At 39.2% G+C, this 23640-nt stretch overlaps 1 protein-coding gene across 1 annotated transcript in view; it reads right to left on the reverse strand.

The window, feature by feature from the left end:
- LOC149793014 (uncharacterized) overlaps positions 1 to 11263 on the reverse strand; it is a 52530-nt gene extending 41267 nt beyond the window's left edge. The window contains exon 1 of the mRNA XM_089968938.1: positions 10304 to 11263. Coding sequence (XP_089825064.1) covers positions 10304 to 11178 — 875 coding nt within the window. The 5' untranslated portion in view covers positions 11179 to 11263. The remainder of the gene's footprint in view (positions 1 to 10303) is intronic.
- Between the last annotated feature and the right edge of the window lie 12377 nt (positions 11264 to 23640).

Consider the following 23640-nt stretch of genomic DNA (forward strand, 5'->3'; position numbering starts at 1 on the left):
CAAACTATTCCAGAAGAAAAAGAGCAGTCGTTTCAAGAGCTAGTCACAGTCACAAAAAAAGAAAAGTCCCCAGAAAAAAATATCCCCCAGAGAAGCCCCTCCCCGAAAATAGCTTATTTCTGCAAGAGTACACGACCTACAGCGATGGTGACCGCGCCTCCAGCAGCCTCAGGTTCTTCCACTTCCCCGTCGCTGGTGATGCCTGCCAAACCCAATCTGACAGCTGTTCTTCCTTATTTGATGAAACAACAGAAACCCGCCTCTCAAAGAACTTCTCCTCCAGCGGTGACACCCTCCTCCTCTTTAGACGCAGTAGCAGCTGCCCTCAAAGTACCTGCCCCTAAAATCAAAGTCCAAGAGAGATCGAGAATGTTACAGAGTTTACCGGATTTGTTCAAGCAAGAACTGTCCCTCAAAGAAATGCACATCACCCTCTGTTTAAAAATGGAAAAAAGAAAAGGAATGCATCTTCGTACAGCCAAACATTTGGGCATGGTGCCTGTTCTGTCCAAAGCTCCATCAGCCATCCGAAAACAATTAATTCAAACAGTCTCCAAAGATGTCATCTATACCGTGAGCGAATGTTGTCTGAATGTCTTGAAAGGAACGATACCTTTGTCTAAACATCAGAAAGAATGCTTAGACACACATCGACACGTTCTTCGCCAAATGGTACAAAAGAAAATACACATCCGTCAAAAGATAAAGATGATTGTGCAACGCGGAATAATTTTTACCACCTATTGTCAAATAAATAGAGAGAGAGAGAGCCAAGCTGGGAAGACTGTTGTGATTTTTTAAATCCATGGATCCAAGAAAAAAAGGACCAAGAGGATAAAAGGGACGTCTGAAGTCAAAAGATCTCAGACAAGACTTTTGGAATCGAATGAAAGGACGAAAATTGACTTTAGTTCCTTAAAAACGATGAATGGAATACCATTGTTGGCAAGAATAACGAACCTCGCATTTGCCTCCAAATCCTCATTTGAGCGAGATGTCCCTGTTACAAGACGAACTGCAATCTTTGATGGATCGCAACAACTTGTCCGAAACAGAAAAATCGAAAAGGTACGATCAACTACTTACAACGGCTGCAACTCTTTCACCAGAAATCTGTAGACGAAACAGCTCAGCCAACCACGAAATATTTTAAGACCCTGGTGAAAAGTCCACCACTACTATCCCCAGTGACCAAGACAGAAAAAAAAGAGAAGAAGAAGAGTTTTATCGTCGACCAGAAAAAGTATGCAAGTTAACATCAGAGCAAGTACGCAAGTTAGCAACACAACCTACATCCAAAATTGGATGGATTAAAACGATGATGGCCAAACCTTCTACAGAAGATAAAAGGAAGATGAAGACTGAAGTGAAACAAGAACCGATTACCCCTGTTCAGACATCCTCCTCCTCCTCGACAGCAATCGCTCACCAAACACGCAAACATTACAATCCAGGAAAATACAGCACGTAAAAAGAGTAGCATCAGTGAAGAGCGGGTGATTTATTAACAAAAATGGAGAAGGCGTTAGTCGGCATTTACTACGATCCATCCCTGCGGAAAACGGAGCTCAGAAATTGTATAGTGCTGCCAAGCCCGTCTGAAAAGTGGCCGTTTACCTCACAAGGAACGATGGTTACAAGAACAAGCCAGTACACTTTACACAAACCTATTCGTCGAAAATTTTCCAGAAGTCGCACCCGAGTGGAGGGAATCGATCATCAATGGCAAGCTGATTTAGCCTATGTCTTTCATATGGCCACCTACAATAGTGGCTACAAATATTTGGTTAGTGTCATCGACGTCATTTACAAATTTGCCTGCTTCGTTCCATTGACTTCCAAATCGAGCAGTGAGTTAGTGCGAGCCTTACAACTAGTGTTAAAACAAAGAGATCGTCACCCTCTTCGATGGCAAACCAACAAAGGCACCAAATTTTTGAACCAAGCTTTCCAAAACGAATTAAAGAAATGTGACATTTATTTTTTCACCACCGAGAATCCCGAAATGAAGCCAGCAGTTTGGAACGTTTTCAACTCACCCTGAATGAACGCGTATGGAAATATTTTACGCATCAACACACTGTCAGTTACATCGACGTCTTCCCGCACTTGGTTCAAGATTACAACCAATCTTACCATCGAAGTATCGGACTTATCCCAGAAGAAGTGACTCCCGACAACGAAGTCACTGTTCTTGAGCGTCTGTTTATTGCTTCCCCGACGGTGACTGTCCCCAAGAACAGAGGAGTATTGTCAGCAGGAGATTGGGTGCGCATTGGCAATACAAAAACGCAGTTTCGAGAAAGGTTCATTACACAAGTGGACCACCGAATTGTTTCGTGTCACTAGACGAGTGTGTGGCCGTCACCTCGCCATCTACAAATTAGATTGGAAGACATGAACGGAGAAGTGTTAAAAGGGACGTTTTACGTACCCGAGTTACAACGTGTGAAGAAAAGATAAGTCGAAGTGTACGAGATCGAAAGCATTCTCGAACGAAGAACCCCCAAAAAGTGTCAAAACGACGTGTCAAAGAAACCAAAGTACGTTGGAAAGGATATCCACCCAGTTTTTATTCTTGCATCGAAGGTTGTCAAGTCATTGGCTATAAAGAAGAAGTGACCACTATGTCTGTCTTCGGAGCCTCAGCTGCCACTACAACTGCAATGACTCCTTCACCCAGTTCATCTCTGCAAGATCTACACAAGCAACCCTTGTAGGTGTGCTGCGAAGAACGTGTGCCTTAAACGCAAATCGTCTTTTTTCTGCCAAATCTTTGTGGTGTATTGTGTCATCGGTGCTGACATTGCCAATCTGAGTTTGTAACAAGGAGACAAACAATGGTGGACCATTTAACTGAGCAGTTTCATCAGTTACCTTCTTCCCAATCCTTCCCTAAAATACTTCTCGAACGGGAGTCTTGCATCCAACGCCAGTCATCACTGCAGCAGTCATGACCCCAACAAGAATTTGGGCAAAGACACTCCTCTGACTTCCAGTGACCCCTCGGACAGCAGAGCTCTGGAATTATGAACAGCAATAACCGATTTTACTTAACGTTACCCAGTGATAGTTCCATGGAGGTGTTTCCCAACAATACTTTGTGTTCTTACACAACCAAATTACATCAGGCCATCCAACTGGATCAGGAAACCCATCAGGAAGTGGCTTTGGTGGAAATGATTTACTCTACACAAAGACCGCCTCCGATTAGCTTACACAGCCATAGCAAGAGAGTCGAGCAATAAAAATGCTAAGAACAAGGTCCAGTACGATAAAGTCCGTGAGTCCCAACTTGAAGTAGGGGACCGTGTCCTAGTGCACAATGTTGGACTAAAGGAGAAACAACAATTAGCTGACATGTGGACCAAGGACATATATCGGGTGATAGCGATCCCCAGTTTAGATATGTCAGTGTACAAGGTGAGAAGTGTCACAGGTCCGAAATCTGTATGCACATTACATCATGATATGCTTTTGCCCGTCTTCCTTGTGATCCGGACCCATGAAATATGTTCAGAAAAAAACGAGTGTACAGAAAGTTACCCATTCAGAGTTGAGCTCTGAATCTCTGATTTCTGATTCAGACACTGAAAGGTAAGTTATACCACATAGACGACCTGGTTGGGCAGGAAAGGAAATTGTCCGACTCTGTGAACACCCACCCTTAAAAGTAGATCTCAATCTCTTATGAATACCCATATTTGCCTCTTGAAAGTGTAGCCTTTCAAAAGAATGGGTCTAGGCAATATTAAAGTAGATTAAATGAACCAAGAACTCATTTTCTACTGTCTATTGTGCCTCACATGAGAGCACTCAGCTCGGATACCCAAAGGTGTCTACTGAAGGTCAGTTTGAAACCTAACCGTATTAGACGGAGACATAGAGCGTCAGTCCGTGAGACTAGTCCTGAGCCTGCAAGCATCACAGGTGTCACAGGAAGACTCAGGCAAGCAACCAGAAAAGCTTTCTACCAGAGACTGAAAACCACCCGATCAGCTAGGCCAGTGGGACAAGTTACTGAGACCTCTCCATATTTTTCAGGCGTTCTCTTTGTTTTTATTTACTAGGTATGAGTGATACTGATTATCCCATTTACTGTCAATCTAACAGAAAATATAAATATCAGGAGACAATTGGACATCATTATGCAAGTAATTGATGCTTCAATTTCATTGGTTTTATGTATTTAATTTTTTGCAGGGCAGTTTAACCTATTAAGCTCTGTAGTTCCATTTATTTGTTACTTGTCCTCTATGTTATGAACTAATATTACTGTGGAATGATGGATAAATGTGGGGTTAGTGGTCTTTCGGGGAGAATTGGGTGGGTTCAAATCCTACTGGGGCTGACCTACTAGGTCAGTCATGTTAGTACCACTACCAAAGAAAAAGAATGGAAATATGTAGTAACAAAAAAAAAACATTCTTGTATGGTTTTGATTTTAAAATGAATGAGGATGAACTTTCATATTTTTTTTAAATGGTTGCTTTCAAATCTTGATATCATATGTGGATAACTGTAATGTACTAATGTTTTTATTTATTCCTGAAGACACAATGAATAATAAAAATTTGTTAAATGTCAGGAGACATTTACACTTAGGGAGGGAATACGTGACCTAGGTGTGTGTTCGTCGTGAGTGGACTTGTGAGTGATCAATCAATGCATGAGGCACATAAAGGGGATGATAACATCGAGTGCTTAAACCTAATAAAAGCCATAGGTGCTTGTCTTATCATCTCTGGATGAATGACATCTTATTCATCGTGTCTACACCTATGATGGTGAATACAATTCATGAGAATTGTAGTATCTGAATATTTAGGGTTTTCATGTCTGTTTTTTTCTTCTTCTGGTTTCCTTCTATTGCCTCACATTATCGATGCTAAATAAACCCCATGACACAAGGGTATTGTGTTAGCTTCTTTGTGTATAATGGCCCAGCTCACACATATTTAAAATAAAAAACATATTGTGAAATCTGGTTTGGCATAGATCTATCCCTGCATAGATTAACACAACCTACTTAGCACCCACACCCAGTTTCTCACCGTATCTGGATCTGCTTTAAGTGATATCAACAATGTTATTTAGGTCTGGAGATGCAAACATTGATGTGACCCATAATGTTTTCAACTTCTATTAGCCCTGGATGATGAATTTCTACCCCAGATCTTTTACGCTTGCTTTACACCCCCCACCCATCAAATTGATGCTTGTAAAATTTTTATCAAAATATATGCGATGGTTGTAGTCAGGCAGGTGGTCTGTCTGCTTAGTTACTACATTGTAAGCAAGGCCATGTTCCAATTTGTTGTTACCTTGGTTAACAATATAAACATCAAAGCATGACAGATACTCAGTCTGAACATCACACAGCATTCAAATTTTGATTTCCTTCTTTATTGATTTTGCAGGCATGTACTGGCAAAATGAGAGACATTTAGGGAACTTTATCACAGCTTTAATGGCAGATACCTCTCTGGACAGACTGTAATACTGAAGGAACTTTTGCAAACTTGATCTAGCATAATTATCAGTGTGATCTGAGATGTCTGCAACATTCAGGTGTGAACAGTAAGATGAAATAATTAAAAGCTGAAGCTGTATTAAGATCAAAAAACCTATGGCAGTTTCGGCCCTGATCCACGCACAAATTCATTTACCATCATGCCATTGAAATTGTGTGACCAACCATGACTTCCCTCGACCTCTACATCTACCAGCTAAAGTTCGTGTCAATATCACTGGAATTATCCGAATCTGATGAACAATCAATATACACATTATCTATATCAATATCGGAGCCAGTTTCTGCCTCAATGAACTCCTCAAAGTTGTAAATTTTATCATCCAAACTGACCCAGTTACTATTATTAACTTGAAGATTACAACATTATGTTATACCATGTGATCTAACATTATCAAAATTTCATATGATAGCTATAAGTTTTTAATAGGCGGGTATTCCCCAGAGGTGGCACTAGGAAAACCAGATTAAAATGCAGATGCTTACGGTAGGTGTCCAAAGGCGCTTCCATGCAGATGATGCTAAGGTGTCAAAATGCACCTGAATGAGAATCAGGTAGATTTATGAATTAGCACTTCCATGAGAATGCAGTAGAGGCATCAGATAGCACTTGTAAGAGGTAAAGGCTTAAAACACCTAAGTATATTACACATAAATGGAAAATGTGTAAATACATATTTTGGTTCTCTCAGTATAATTTCACTCTTGCCAGTACTCAAAGAAAACATTTTTTAAGACACAGGCCCTGTGTTGGTGATAAATAAAAAATCACAATCCCCTATTAAATTCCACAAGCCTTTACTACATTTAACGCCTCTGTCTAGTACAGGAAGTAATGCTTTATTAACACAAATTAAATGTGCAAAAACGAGCTTGTGCATATTATTGTCTATCAATCTATTTCATGGCTAAAATCATACCGAAAAAGATAGGTCAACCAATAATTATGATATTTATTTTTGTTTGCTTTGCTTCCTAAATCGCCTTCAAAAATGAATCACACTTGATCACTATTCCGATAACTGAAATAGTTATGCTTTCCATTTTATATATATGGCATAGAATGTGGCATCAAATAAACATTGCTGTTGTTCACAAACTTAACAATAATCTTTAATACAGATGGCTTAAGCATATTCACTCAAGGCAATGATATGAAATAATTTATGTTCACTTACATGCATCTAGCATCTCTCTGATCTATCTTGTTTTATTCCACTTCATGATCTTTTTTACCTATGCAAATTAGCACAATGCAATCTTCAAATGCACCACACTAACTATTGTGTGCTAAGTAAGTAAACCATGCAATGGCGGCTTATACCTGACCTCTCCATCTTTGAATTGCCTTGATTTAAAGTGCCAGATTTACACCAGCTTCAGTCATTACTGCTTACCACTTATACATGTTACATGCAACAGGCTTATATTTAACTGTTTATTTTTTGTTCTATTTTAGAAGATTACTGAAAATCACATTTTTTGAAACATCACTGTGTCAAAGGTTTTGTGAGTAAAAATCATGTGTTTACATGTAGTGTTATGGCTGGTCAACATCTTGAAAATAAATTTCCACATTTCATCAGCATGATCAAAGCTTTCTCAGGCAAATTAGATTTTTTGGACAAACCTGATGGGCTTCTCACTTAGAATTCAGGAGTGGCCTGATCTGAAACTAGAGAGGCACTGGGTGTAGAGCTATCAGATTTCTTTTAGCACTGCTTGCACATATTTTATTATATTTTAAGTTTGAAATGATTTATCTTTTATCATACCTGTCCAATCAAGCAAAATTAACTAAAACAGAGTGATGCCATTATTTGAATTGTCAGTGTATCCCCCAGGGGTGTAAAACTGAGGGTTAAAAAAAACTTGGTGTCAGAACTGGGGGTCAAATAAAAAATGTGGGGGTAAAAAATGTAGTGACAAATTTTCATCTGACTCATACTTTTTCAGCTTGAAATAGGATATTGCAACTTGCACAACACACACACTCTCTCTCTCTCAACATACAAATAAACCAACATGCACAATTAACAAACAAATGCATTGTCCATTCAAAGATTAATTGTATTAGTTTATTTTTCTTTTAAAGTCGTACTTTTAACAGTCTCCTTATAATCCTTTTGAAGCAATATTATAGACCAACACATTACATACAAGCCAATACAAAAACCCTAATAAATCTTTTTAACCAAATGGCAGTTAATTTACTGCCTGTCATAAAATGTGTACTATCATCAGTTTCATTGTACTTTGTCCTAGAACAAATTTATCCAAAAATCAAGGATGCTAATGATTCATCTTGTTTCTAATAAGTTACACTTGAACTTTAAATCTTTCTTTTATTGCAGCAAAGTTAAAAACCAACAAAATCTGCAATGACCCCCTGACTGTGTTATCCAACTAAATGCATTTGTCTTGGCAAGTTTACTGATTTCTTTGTTTTGAAAGAATGTCTTGGGTTATAATGTGTTCTCCAGATATCTTGTGGCGAACGATGGCAGATTTTTAAAAATTCTTAAACCCTGTCATGAAAGGATTATTAACTTGCAGTCTTTGCAATCACGCAATCAGAGGTCACACTGGTATTAATCCTAAGTGATGTGCCGTATTCCAGTCACAGGAATTATTTTCTCTATTTTTCATTAAAGTTAGATCCACATTTATTTTTTTTTGTGTTCTGCTTCTTTCAATTTCTTCGCTAACGATTCTTAGTGCATGACATTTTAATCTGGACATCTCTTTCTAGTGCAACAAGCATTGAGGTTAAACATCAAGATGGCATCTTGCTGAGCTCAATGGAAATCACATGAGAGCTTGCAAGATTAGGGGAAGCTACTCCATCATAACACTGCCTGTGCTAGTGTGGTTCCTTATGTTTTGTATGTTCCCTGCGTTGCACTCCGCTATACGAATAGAGGAGCGCAACACAGGGAGTAAACAAAGCGGGGAACCAGTTAATGCCTATGCTCAAAGTATGCACGATGCAACCCCTCGGCCAATGCATTGGATATTAACCCATTCCCTCATAGTGCATAGTTACAAAGTACAGCACGTTATAAATAGAACACCTGTTACTGTTTCAACTACATACGCATAGGCCTGCCTGTTAACTGCTAAGCAGTGTAGTGTATGTTACGTTTAACAGCAATTTTAACCATTTTACATTTTTGGTACACAACTGTTATGTGGGGAAAAATTTAAGAGTAAAGTCCAATTGTTATAGGTGTGTAATTATTTTTCACGAAAGAATTTTTTTCATGTGCTTTAAAATCTTGAGAGAACTCGTTCACCGTCAAGTCAGTGAGACCGCGTGACCAACCATAGCTGCCATTTCTCATGCTCGAAATTTACAAGGTTTTGTCTGAATTTGATAACTTATAAAAACTAATTGCTACCTACATCAATATCAGAGCCTTTACCTAAGTTATTGAATCTTTCATAGTTGTGATTCTAATCGTGAAAACTTCTCGTAAGTACTGAATGAAAGCCGTGACCTCCATTTTGGAGAGTGGAGATTACGAACCAGTTACTTTAAATAGCAGATATTGACGAGAGCATAACCAGTGACCACATGATCTGACGTAATTGTCATTCGCAGAAATGAATGTACTATTTAATAGGGTTCTTTCCCCGAAGGTGGCGCTATGAAAACTGGCTTAAAATGGCCGATATTTACAGCAGACGTCAAAAGGTGTTTCCATGCGAATGAAGTAGAGACGTCAAAAGGCGCTTCCAAGCAAATGGAGTAGAGGTGTCTAAAGGCGCTTGCATGAGGTAAAGGTTTAAATAAATCCTGATCGCATTATGCGAATCCTTTGTGTCAAAATGTGTGCATCAATTTTCTCCAGCGTGCGTCCCTGAAGTACAAATGTGCGTAAAGGGAAACACTGTGAATTGTCATAGAATTCGATAAATGTACATAATTCATGTCAAAATTGCTGAAATCAAAGTTTCTTTTAAAACAAATATTAATCATAATTTAAATTTGTACACCGATATATATATATATATATATATATATATATATATATATAGTGAAACATTAAGTATTTTAATATTTCTGAATTTGAACATGCTTTGGTGTTACTAGCAACAGCACATAAATGGTTGTATCTTTATGTTTCTTAAATTTATCACAACAACTAAACATTTAATCATAAACTTCACATTTGAATGGCTTTTCTCCAGTATGTATTATGTGCTTCTTGAAATAACCACCACGACTAAACATTTTAACACCCACTTCACAATTAAAATGGTCTTTGTCCAGTATGTATGGTCACATGCAAGTTCAACCCTCTGGCTATAAATACTGTATGACAGACTTAGCGACTAAAAGGTTTTCTCCAACATTCAAATGTGAAATTTGTGTGGCTCTCCTTGTGCATTTTCAAATTACCATCCTGATTTAACATTTACCACAAACTTAATATATATATATATATATATATATATATCAGAGGCGTAGCTATGATATTTTGCGCCGGGGGACGAACTATAAAATTGGCGCCCCAGCCCCCTCCCCGTTTAATCACATTTTTGAATACTACCCTTGTTTACTTATTATAATGTAATGTTGTAAGCCTCATTTTGGCGCCCCTGTACCTTGGCGCCCGGGGACATATGTACCCCCCTGCCCCCCCCCCCCAGCTACGCCTCTGATATATATATATATATATATATATATATATATATATATATATATATATATATATATATATATCCTGCATTATGTACTATCGTGTAGTTTATTCATGGCACCACTACATCAGAATGCTTTTTCTCCAGTGTGACCTCGTGTGGTGTTTCAAACTGCGACTCTGGCCAAACATTTCACTACAATATGCACATTTGAATGGCTTTTCTCCCGTATGAATTCTTGTATGGCTCTTCAAATTACTTTTCTGACTAAACATTTCATTACAATATTCACATTTGAATGGCTTTTCTCCCGTATGAATTCTGGTGTGCCTTTTCAAAGTACTACTGTGACTGAACATTTTTTCACAAACTTCACATCTGAATGGTTTTTCCCCAGTATGCACTCTCATGTGGGGTTTCAAATGACTACTCTGACTGAACATTTTATCACAAATTTCACACTTGAATGGCTTTTCTCCAGCGTGCATTTTCATGTGCTTTTTCAAAGTAGCGCTGTTACTAAACATTTTATCACAAACTTCACATTTGAATGGTTTTTCTCCAGTATGCATACTCATGTGGTTCCTCAAATGAATACTCTGACGAAACATTTTATTGCAAACTTTACAGTTCAGTGTTTTTTCTCCAGTATGTATTCTCATATGGGTCTTCAAATTAGAACCATGGCTGAACATTTTATTACAAACTTCACAAGATATCAAAATCTTTTCTCCTGTATGTATTTTCATGTGGCTCTTCAAATCACTACTCTGAATGAACATTTTATCACAAACTTCACATTTGAATGGCTTTTCTCCAGTATGTATCCTCACGTGCTTCCGCAAATAACCACTCTGACCAAACGTTTTAGCACAAACTTCGCAACTGAAAGGTTTTTCTCCAGTGTGTATCCTGGTGTGATTTTTCAAACCACTACTATTACTAAACATTTGATCACAAAATTCACAATTGAATGCTTTTTTTCCCGTATGCATCATTTTGTTTTTTAAATTAACATGCTGACTGAATATTTTATCAAAATGAAATCACTTGAATAAAATAAATCCCTTGTAGGTAACGAGTCAGAAAGGACCGGTACGGAAAAAGCCCGGGTGAAAAACTTCCGGGGTAGAAATGCCGGTAACGGTTAGAAAGGGCATGGACGGAAAAGGCTATAGCAAACAGCAGACATTTACACATTATACAGATTGCAGTGCCGGTATCAGAAAAGAATCAGCGATCGCATTGTACTTTTCACACTTCCTTTACCTGTTTATTTAATATGTTAGGAAACTATGATATTCACAGTTGAGACGCTAATACATGTCTCTGCAGTCTCGATTCTTCCTCATGCCTCAGCCTCAACAGAACCTGATTTGTCATACGATTTTAAGTTTTTGTAGCGATTACTGAGACACTCGAGACTGAACTACTCCAAGCTATTATCGGTAAATTAAGGTATATGGTACTTGTGCCTCTTTCTTCTCTTCACTCATAACGTATTATCCATCCTCTTTTATCCTTTTTTCCATTGCATATATCTTTTAGTGAACTTTCCTTATTTTCTGTTTTCTGAGATTTTCAATATCTTCTACAGGAATAATTTATGTATCTTTCAAATTACTGTGACTTTATCTAAGGATGAAGATTTTGAAAATACTGACCTTGGATTATGTACTTATAATGAAAGTTCTGCAATTTTGTTTACAAATATGCAATGAGTTTTTCACTACTCGTGTCTAAAACGAGTTGTTTATTTATTTTTATTGTTTTGTTGGGGAGGGGTTGTACAGAGAAAATGTATGCTGTTTGATGAATGTGCAGTATTCATAGATCTCACATTATGGTTTTTGGACCAACAGTAAAAAGAAGCTCGATTGCTTTCATGTAATTTTCTTACAAATGTTCAAATGCGCCACACATTTCTGTAACGGTTGTCGATATATTATCACAGTAAACTGAAATCACGAAATTTGGACCTATATATTTTATTAAAATTAAAATGTTTAAACTTTGCCTCAACGTACAGTTTCATAATTCAACTTTTCTTTAAGAATATCAGTAGTTAATGGGGGAGATAGGGGGTCTATGGGGTCATTATGTTAAAATACGGCCCCGGCCCTATGGGGGCCTATGGAACTTTAACATGGGCGGGTTACTATAAGGTCAGTGGGAATTTAACATAGTGACCATGAATTGCGTCTGTCTAGTGTCTAAAGGAATGGAACAGGTGGGATGACGTCACGGAACTGGAATTGGCAACAATGTTGCAAGTGGCTGTCATAAATCGGACAAACAGGGATAAAAAAAGCTGTAACGCTGGGCGGGGCAGGACATATAAATTGATGTAACGCTTGGCCAGGCGGGGTTTGATACACATAAATATAGACAAAGAAACAAATACACAAAAAGCCACAAGCACAAAACAAATGCACACAAAGATGGCAAAGAGAGTAAGTCTTTTCGAGGCAATGGAGTGGCCCTGAAAAGGTCCTTTGGGTTTCTTCTTTTTTTCTAATTTCTTCTTGTCCATCAGCACCTCATTTTTCGCATCACATTTTTCTTGTTGTTATTCTTCTTTTTCTCCTTCTTCTTATTCTCCTCCTCTTCCTCTTTCTTCTTTTTCTTCTTCTCATTCTTTTATCTCCTTCTTCTCCCTCTCTGTCTTCCTCTCTTCATTCTCTTCTTCCTTTTCTATCTTTCGTTCCAGGCTCTCATTTATATTCTATCTTCTTCATCTTCTTTCCCCTCCTCCATCTCCTTTATTAGTTCTCTCAACCTTTCCTTCATATTCTTTAAATTGTTTATTCCCATTTTGAGACGGTGGAGACTACATTCGCCATAGTCCAATCTTTTAAAAAATTCCTCCACCATTTCCAGATTATCAGAGCCTCTTGCAATCTCATCATTTTTTTCAAATGGTTTGTTTGTTTTCAATGTTGAATGGCGCGAATGACGAGCGCTGCACTTTATATTTCACAAGCATGGACGTGAAGAAAATCATTCCCTCTTACTAACTACACATATCACCTGCCCAACACATTTTTGGTGATGAGAGTGCTAACCTGAATTAAATTTGTACACAAACCAACACACTAATACCAAACCTTTTGTGTTTAAAGACAAGGGTTTTTGTTACGGGAAGAAGAGAAGAAGAAAAAAAAAACATACACACAAACGCACCAATGCACATACACATACATACACACAAACGTACACGCGCATAAAACACACAAACATGCACACAAACGTACGCGCGAACATCAACACAGACAAACCAAAAAATACAATCATACACAAATGTACACGCGCATACCAACAACACATACAAACACACACACATCAGTAAAGGAGTCAACATTTATGGTCACACTACTCCACATTCACACAAATTGGGAACTTTAATAGTCCCTTATCTGGAGATATGGTTAGCACCGAGAAGGGATGCTTTTTGGGAACTTATGATAAACCTACTTAATGTGTACACCTTCCAGGTCTGGCACCACAGACACAACGGCGGATACAGTCATTCTACCACTTTATTCTTGATATTGGGAGTGCAGAGGGAGGTTGATTGGTTTCATGATCCTAGTTCTCACTTTGTGGGATAGTGAAGACTTTCTTCTGTCTTCTTCTATTCCATACCCGGGGATGATGAGGTCTCCTTATTTCATGCCTACGCTCTCTCTCCAGTTGATTTTGCCAGTTTTTCTCTGGTGAACCACAGGTCTTGGTACTGGTACTGGTTGGGGTGGGGTGGGGTGCGTTGCCGTGGCTGTGGTTGTGATGCTAGAGGCTGTGGAGGCGTCCTCACCTTAGGCTTCACCTCACATAAATCCGTAAGTATGAGGTAGGCAGGATCGTTCTTTTGTTTTCCTTCTCCTCTTCTTTCTTTTCCCTCTCCTCCTCTGCTTCCAGCTCTTGGCATACTCCAGGTGCATCTGAAGTTCAAGCAATGTGGAGAGTCTACTCAAGTGTTCAATAGTCAACGATAGGTAGCCAGACTGACGAACGTTGCACTTTATCTAGTTCAAGCTTGGACTTGAAGGAAAATATCCCCCTCACACCAAAACTCACATTACCTATATTATAACCAAAAAACAACATGGAACGCGCGGACCTAAAACAAACACTCAAGTTTACTTTTTTTTAACTTACAAACACACTTCAGTATCACTCATACATAGATGCAAAAACTACACACTTATACACAATGTTACAAGCTAGGGAAACCAAGTAATTATAGACACATTTCTATTTTTTGACATAAGAGAGACAGAGAGAGAGAGAAACTAAGTGTTTATATACACTCTTCTATTTTTAACTTACAGACAAACACACCAAATTATATCATTGGTAATTTGATTAGTATCTCTTTTCTAGATGGTTGGGGTAGCCCTGAAAAGTGCCGGTTTGTTCGGGGTTGTAGCAATAATTTATCGTCTAAGATTCGTCCCCGTCTGGCTGCAGGCTTTCCGACAGGATAGGGTCTGCTGCTGAGGAAAGAGAAGGAGGAATTATTGGTGTCCACACGGAGTCCACAAAACCTCTGTCTTGCACCTGCTGTTGTTGTTGCTGCCGCTGATCATTCTGCTTCTGAAGTCTATATCTCTCCCTCCATTGTCCTTGCTTTTTCTCTTATATCAGGTCTTCCGCTACTTCCAGCATCCTGATATTCTATATCTCATCAGCCTTGAGTAACAGGTTTGGACTGACACGATGTAAATTCACGTTGGCTTCGTTCGGTTTAGTTAAACTAGATGGCATCTTCATAGGTAGATGAGTCAACAATGTATGGTCAGACTGGAGACTGCATCGTTTGTAAGGCACTAAAATCAGTTTTCGTCCTTTGCATCAAATTCCAAAGGTCACGTCTGAGATCTTTTGACAGTAACGGTCTCTTTTATCTAACTAAATCTTTCTATCTTTGACATATTCCTTGTGAAATAGCACCTCCTATGAGTTCCGTAATCACTAGTACCAATACTCCTTTGACAATGGGTACTAACAACAGGTGCACAAATTCTCCGCGTGTCACCAACATCTTTTTTTCTTTTGGACCATTTGGCAAAGAACGCGTGCATGCTTGGCTAAGCATTCTTTCTGTGACAAAGGTATCGTTCCTTTCAAGACATTCAGACAACATTCGCACACGGTATCGACGATGTTTTCGGAGACGGTTTGAATGAGTTTTTTAAGCATGGGTGGATAGGCTTTGGACAGAACGAACAACACGTCCCAATGTTTGACTAAACGAGGAGGAAGTCATTTCATTGACTTTGCTTTTGGGGGTAGAAGAGGGATGGTTTCTGGGACGTGACATCTTTGTCCCAAGGAACACACAAAAAATACACTGACGTCGATGACTTGGCACACGCCCTTTTATCTTATTTTTTGGAGTAGGTCGAATGGTTTGTAACCAGTTCTTTGGACAACCTCTTTTACTATCGCTTCGTCAAAAATGTGACGACGTTTTTTGCTATATCGCCTGTGGTTGCTCCTCTTTTTCTTTGAAAGCTGGTTGATTTTTCTGGGTTTGATGTCGATGCTTTGTTAAGCGTCTCTTCGGATGCCGGGTAAAACGACGAGACTGTCCTTTTATTTTTCCTTTTCGTATTTGTACAGAAGAACGACAATGGTAATAATGTGCACTTCTTTGAGGGTACATCTTTTGGCGTTCAGGAGTACAATCACACTGATACCCTTCGTTTACCCAAGGTTTTTAAATATACTGGAAGGCGTCGCCACTGATTGTCTTGCCGTCGTATCAACTTGATGATAGGCATTACGCGTCCTGGAGCGGTTCGCAACGGACTAAATCGGGACAATTCTTGTTTGGGTAATTCCAGTAAACACTGTAAAATGTCCGATTTCTATTGGACTTTAATTTTTGGTATCAGCTACCGCTGAGGCGAAAGAGTTGAAGTGTGTTGCAGCTGAAGGAAAAGTTCCTGGAGATATGTTTTCCAATTTTGCATCAAATGGGGAAGAACGGGTTTCAAATTGGGTTTGGCTTGCATCAATAGCAACGGAGAAGTGACAGTACCTGAGGATACTGGAGACGTGGTCCCCGTCGCTGCAGATCGTGGCTTTGGGATGTAAGTATGCGTCCTGACCGAAATGCATTTCTTGCGGAAAGAAGCAGCTTTCTTAGATCTTTTCAGGGGATCTTCTACTTCATTTTCTGGAGACTTTTCTTTTTCTGAGGCTGTAACCTGGACTTGACACCACTGCTCTTTTAATTCTGGGTCCGTTACGGTCGGGGAGTGGTTTTTTTGTTGTTGTCGGGGATGACGTTGGGACATTAGGATCACATTTTAAGAGGGTTTTTTCGCGACTGATGCCGTACAAGGCACGAATCAATTTGACTTGAAGATGAGACTTAGGGGACGTCATGTTGACGATGTGTGAGACAGACCAAAAGTAACCGAAGATTTTATAGATCTTTTCTTTTTTTGGTAAGTCCACTGCGATTTGTACACGATAGGCCCTCCGTCTTGGCACCATTGGTGAAACAGATCGGTACGAAACCGCAAATAATCGCAGTGGTGGGTTTAAAATCCACTAGTAAATAGGCGTGTGGGGTTTGAGTGTCATCGTTGTGCACAGGAGGCAGCCATGACGTTTCTAACTGTTTGGCTAACACTTTCACTTGCGATTTATCTCTAGGACTTTTAAACAAGACGACGCAATGAGCATTGAGACTGATGGTGTGATAGACTTTACTTTGTTGAAACAAATTTTGGGTGATGTAAATGACAATGGCATTACGGTGATGTCCTCTGCGCGTAAACCATAGTTTAATATTTTTTCTTTGTCTTCTCCTAACATGTTGTCGAAGGTGACCAAATGAGTCTGACTGGGGTTGGACACGATCCAGTCGTCTTTGCCAGGAATGCCTTCCACAAACACGATGGAATCGCCTTGACTTTCTCGCAGGAGACTGTACGCTGATTGCCACTCATTGTAACACCACACGATACGTTGAGATGGACGATCGATCAAATGATGTTTATGTTCTGTCAAACGTTTGACAACTTCGGTTTTGCCTGAACCGCTCGGTCCAGCAATTAACTAGTTAAAGGGATGGCGAAGATACAAGGCCTCCCAACTAGCACGATCTTATCATTTGACAAAAAAAGTTTGTATGTGTGTGTGTGCTTGTGTTTATATTCATTCGCGTAATTTTGTGTGTATGCGTGTATATATCTGTATCTTTCTTTCCTTAACAAAAAAAAGATACCTTAACAAAAAAGTGTTTCTATGTATATTGGTGTGTATGTATGTGTGTTTGTTTTCTTCCCTTAACAAAAAAAGTATCCCTTAGAAAGGTGTGTGTGTATGTTTTTTGTATGAACGCGTTCGTTTGTGTGTGTATGTGTATATGTGTGCGCGCTTACGTTTGTATGGCTGTTTTTTTTTTCTTAACAAACAGCTTATCCCTTAATAAGAAAAGTGTGTTTGTGTGTGTGTTTGTATGTGTGTTTGTGTGTGTGTGTGTGTGTGATTGTGTGTGTGTGTTTGTGTGCATGCGTGTTTTCTTCCCTTATTAAGAAACTTATCCCTAAAGAAAAAAGTGTATATGTGTGCATGTGTTTTTGTACGCACGCGTTCGTCTGTGTGTGTATCTTGTTCGTGTGTGTGTGTTTTGTTTATGTGCGCGAGTACGTTTGTACGTCTTTGTGTGTTTGCTTTTTCTTTTAAAAACTTTTCCCTGCTCAATGTGTTTGTTTTTGTGTGAATGTGAAGTAGTATGACTATAACCACTAGCGCTTTTGCTGAGGTGATTGTGTGTGTGTGCGTATGTGTATGTGTGTGTGCATGTGTGTGTGTGTGTGTGTATATGTGAGTGTGTGTGTGATTTTTAACGTAGCTTTTAACAATTTTTCAGTCATATCGCTACGATGTCTGCAGTGTGGCACTTTATAGTGATGTCTAGCACTGGGGCATTATGCCGCAGACATGTAGCATGATGTCCCACCCGGTCACATTATCCTCACACCAGGCCGACCAGTCCTAACACTAACCTCTTAATGCTGAGCGCCAAGCGAGACAGCCGTTAGTTCCATTTTTGTAAGTCTTTGGTATGACTCGGCCGGGGTTCGAACCCACGACCTTCCGCTTCCGAGGTGGACGCTCTAACCACAAAGCCACCGGAGCGGTCGCTGAGGTCATTGTAGGTAATGATGTTTTGTAGATTTAAAAAGTTTCCTTCTCCACAATGTATTGATAGTAAACAACGTGGATTTTATTAGTATGGGTGGGATTCTTTGTATAAAAATTGATTTTAGATTAGCAGTCTCATCACTATGGATTGTTTGGTAGATGATTGTTTGTCTATAAAGTAATATGTCCCGCTCCACCATTTGTTATAGGTCTTTTCCCGTTGTCACTGTTTTGCCCCATTGAGGTCAGCCACTTGTAACATTGTTGCCAATGCAAAGTCTATAGACCCTAGACAGACGCAATCCATTGTCAGTATGTTAAATTCCCACTGACCTTATAGTAACCCGCCCATGTTAAAGTCCCATACATCCCATAGGGCCGAGACCCTATTTTAACATTATGACCCCATAGCCCTCTCTCTCCACCATTAACTACTCATGTGTTTACGATTTGTATGTGATTGTTTTCTTTTCTTGAATGTCCGTTAAAATCGTCTGTTCTTATGAGACTTTGTGATGGCCACATATTTGATCATGAGTTGTAACTCTGTTTCAATATTCTTTTCTACCAAGCTTTTTCACGCCTTGTGATCTACACTAGGAAAACAAAGGCATGGAAATTATGAATAAATGTGTGCTGTTATTCTAGGAATGCATCCTAATTTGTACTGTTAACTTTGACAGTCATTGTGAGCAATTTTGTTGTGTTTCAAGGTTTCTTATTGAAAAGTGAATATCTATATATACATGTTTTGATAACTCAGAGCTTATTTACGGCTGATATTCTAGAACTGCATACTATATTGTACTGTACGATTTATTTGACAGCCATGATATGCAGTATTGTTGTGGTTTAAGGTAAATGTGTAGAATTTGATATTAGAATTTATTATGCATGTATTATCACTAATTGTTGTTCTTTGTTAATGGAGTTATAAATCAGAAATTGCGTTAGCGTTATTTTGTCTTTTGTTGCTAATGCTAGTTAGACATTTTACCTTTTCTTGTCTATCTATCCCACCGTAATAATATTTTTTAAAAATAAATAGCCCTTCATCTTTTCTAATTTTGACTTCACCTTCATTGCACCCACAGCGCAATAACGGTGCGTACAAGACACACAATAATGCCTAAATCATATCAGTAAAAATAAACTATACATACACATACATTAACGATATTGAAATGCGTTTACAAGAAACACCGAAATATTGAATGTATGTGGAACAGGAAAATAGTCGTTAGTCTTCGCAAAAAAAATTATTTATCCATCATTATGGAATCGTCGTTACTCAGTTATGAGTAGTGAATAGGGATACCATAGGGTCAAGGGATTTTAATGTTTAACTAGGAGGGTTGTACCCTGGCGTCTATGTAAATTTAACATGGAGCAAAGTGAGTTTGTACCCTGGCGTCAAGGGAAATTTAACATGGGAATAGATTGTGGGATTGTATAACGTCAAGGGAAATTGAACATGTTGGGACTGTATAGCGTCAAGAGAAGTTGAACATGGTGGGACTGTATAGCGTCAAGGGAAAGTTAACATTTAAAAAAGAAAAAAAGAAATTAGGCATGAAAGTTAATTTCTCTTCGAGGCACAGGATTGGCCCTGAAAATGGCCATTGGGTTTCTTCTTCTTCTATCTCGTCCACTTCTTCAGCCGTCCCCTTATCTTTCCCACTATTCCTTTCTTCTTCTTCTTCTCCTTCTTTTCCGTCTCTGGCATCCAGTCAGGATGACCCATCGCTCTTAATTTCTGTTGGATCTTGATCCAGTTGTTGTTCAGTTGCTCAAAGCTTTCTTTGGTCTTTAGGTTTTCTCTTTCTGTTCTCTCCTTTGTCCACTTTTCTTTCATGTTCTTTACCCCTTGGGTTAGCACTCGTCTCATCAGTTCCTCGGCTTTTATACGTTGGTCTAAATCCCACTTCACATAGGACCACTCACTCCACACCAGGATATCTTGTAGGATGCATCTCATTATTGTTACATTATCCAGAGCTTCCTTTAAGCTACCTACTCCCACATAGGGAGGGTCAATCAATCCTCTTATCTTTTTCACTTCTTCTTCTAACATACCCTCAAGCAGCTCCATAGCTAATTTCACACTTGTGACTTGTCTGGTCACAAAATCCTTTGTAACTGGATATTTCCATTCCTTCTATAGTCTCTCCACCACGTACATTCCATCTACTATCCAAAAATAACTATGTCTCAAGCTGTTAAACAATTATGTTACAGCCACCATCTTCCTTGTCGTTGTTCTGTAGAATGGCGCGAACGACGAATGATGTAAGTTCTTATATGTAAAGCACGGACGTGAAGGAAAACATCCCCTACTTTTGTCATCTCATATTATATACTATTCACACAAAAGTAATGAGCCATATAATCTAACCTCATTATATACTATCCACACACCGGAAGCAGCAAAATCAAACCCATAATATACTATCCACACACGTGGAGCAGCAAAACCAAACCCATAATATCCTATCCACACACGTGAAGCAGCAGAACCAAACGCAAATATACTATCCACACACGTCAATCAGCAAAAACATAACCCAAATCTACGATTCACACACGCGAAGCAGCAAAATAAAACCCATAATATACTATCCACACACGTGAAGCAGCAAAAACATAACCATAATCTACTATCCACACAAACGTACGATAGCAGTTACAAAATACAATAATCTACTATTCACCCAAACCTACTTGAGCGCTTACAATCACACACACACACACACACACACACACACACACACACACACACACACACACACACATACACAGTCACACCAGGAAAGGAGTGACTGTTTATAATCACACTACTCAACATTCACACATTGGCAAATTGAATAGTTTTTACTTTTCTAGAGTTTGGTTAGCCCTGAAAAGGGCTGTTTTTTAGAACTCCAGGGCACTGATCTAAATGCTGGCACCATCCAGGCCTGGCACCGCAGACACAACGTCTACTCCAATCCCGTTCCCAATTTAGAGCTGTGGTTGGGAGTGCAGAGGGAGGATGATTCGCTTCAACACCCTAATCCTCTGTCTCTGGAATATTGTAGGCCCTCCTTTCTCTTCTTCTATTCCGCACTATTGGATGCTGAATTTGCAGTGCCACTATTGGTTGTAGCATCCTTACTGGTATTGGTTGTGGTGCTGGTAGAGGCTGCGGTGCTGGTAGTGGTTGTGGTGCAGCCGTTGCCTGTGGAGGTTCCATCACCAAAGGCTTCACCTTACACACAGGCTTTACCATAAAGTGAGACAGGATTCCTTTTTCTTTTCCTCCTCTTCTTCATTCTTCTTCTTTTCTTCCTCTTCCTCTATTCTTGCTGCCTCTTCTATAGTTTCCATGGCCAGTTCGTCCAGGATGCGCCTGGCATACTCCAGGTGCATCTGGAGTTCAAGAAGTTTTGCAATTCTTGGGTTCATTCTTCGCTGTTGGCAGGTCAACGATGGGTAGCCAGACTGTCGACTATTTTTCAATTTATATGAAAAGCACGGACGTGAAGGAAAACACCTCCTCAGACCCAAAACTTAAATTACCAAGATGATGATCAAAAAACGAGCGGACCTAAAAGAAACAATCATTTTTTTACTACCCATCACTATTTTAAAAATTTTTCATTAACCCCTTAAAGAAAATCCTTATACACTCACTTTCTAACCAAGATAAAGAATTCATGTGCTTATACACACACTTCTAATTTTTTCTATCTTATCATAGGCAATGGAATGTTATTTCTTTTCTAGAGTATGGGGTACCCCTGGAAAGGGCTTTTTTGTGTGAACTTGAAGCTATGGCAATCTTTTAGGGTCTAAGATTGCGGCCTCCTCTGACGACAGGCTTTCTCACAGGATAAGGTCTGCTTCTTCGTAAAGAGAAGAAGAACTCTTTGGTGTCGATACGACAGTCGACAAAACGTCTGTCAGGTTCAGGTTGCTGCTGCTGCTGTTGTTGTTGCTGCTTGCTCTGTTCTCTCTGCTGTTTCTGAAGTCTGTCCTTCTCTGTCCATTCTTCTTTCGTCCTGTTAATTTCTTCTCTGAAGAGCTCTTCTATCAGGTCTTCAGTGACTTTTAACATTCTAACATTCTCTATCTCTTCAGGCTTCGGTATCAGACTTTGTCTGACACGATGCAAATATACGTAGGCTTCGTTCAACTTTGCTAGTCTTGAGCACATCTTCGGAGGAGGATGAGTCGATAATGGATGTTCAGACTGGAGACTGCCCCGTTTTTATTGTCAAAGCGTGGACGTGAAGGAAAATATCCTTACACGGTTTTCGAGTCGGAACGTTCAAATAGTGTCATGTGAGGGATAGAGAGAAGTCAAAGAGCATGAATCATGATACCTATTGCAAAACAAACCACAAAGTCATTTTTTTCTTCAAAAAACAACATTTTTATTCAAATCACTTAACACTAACAAATAACAATAAAATTTTAACATAAAACATTCAATATAACATTAACCATTCAATTTAACTAATAAACATTTTTTTCAAATCACTAACACTATTTTGGACAGGGCTGGCAACGTTGTGAATGAAATTGTAATTTCCACTGTTGGAAGTCATTAGGCCATTGATGGACACTACGTTTCCTAGCTAAAGAGAAAAGATAAGCATAATGGTCACAAAACCAACGATCTACTTTCTCATCGTTTCTAGAAGAATGACGATCAAAATAACTCGCTAAATGTTCTAAAGAATATCCCAAGCCGCGATGATGCAGAAAATGCACACAATATTGTCCACACACCAAGGAATCTGTTCCTTGTAATTTTACATTATTGAATCGTGTGGCCTGAGCATTTCTTCTCATAAAGTCAATGATACCGTCTTCCAAAGGAGGCAATCCATACGAATCAAAATACTCCACGCATCCTTCATGAGGAAAGTAGACGGCTACCCAGTGGGTTCCTGGGAGATGACTGTCGTCCGTGTTGATCACATAAGCTTGATGGTCTTGAGGTTTTCGATGAGGGAGTTCATCTTCAGCACATACGACAGGATTCCAAGAAGCAGTATACGAACTGTGGTTCAAAAGATAATAAAGCTCCCAGGTATCCATGTTTGTGTTGTTTTCTTTTTCTTCACAGGTGATAATAAGTGATCAATTCGATCCTGATATTCTCTTGGAAAATGTCTGTCAAGTAAAGGGGTACGAGCTCCGACTTCGGACCCTGGTTCACGAGAGTTTCGATTTGACGGATCTCGAGAGACGTTAATGGAGAAGAATATTCACGCAAGCCTTTATATCACTGATCAAACACGAATTCT

The sequence above is a fragment of the Sinohyriopsis cumingii genome, chromosome 8 (assembly GCF_028554795.1).
Source record: "Sinohyriopsis cumingii isolate HCF-2022 chromosome 8, ASM2855479v2, whole genome shotgun sequence".
NCBI lineage: Eukaryota > Metazoa > Mollusca > Bivalvia > Unionida > Unionidae > Sinohyriopsis > Sinohyriopsis cumingii.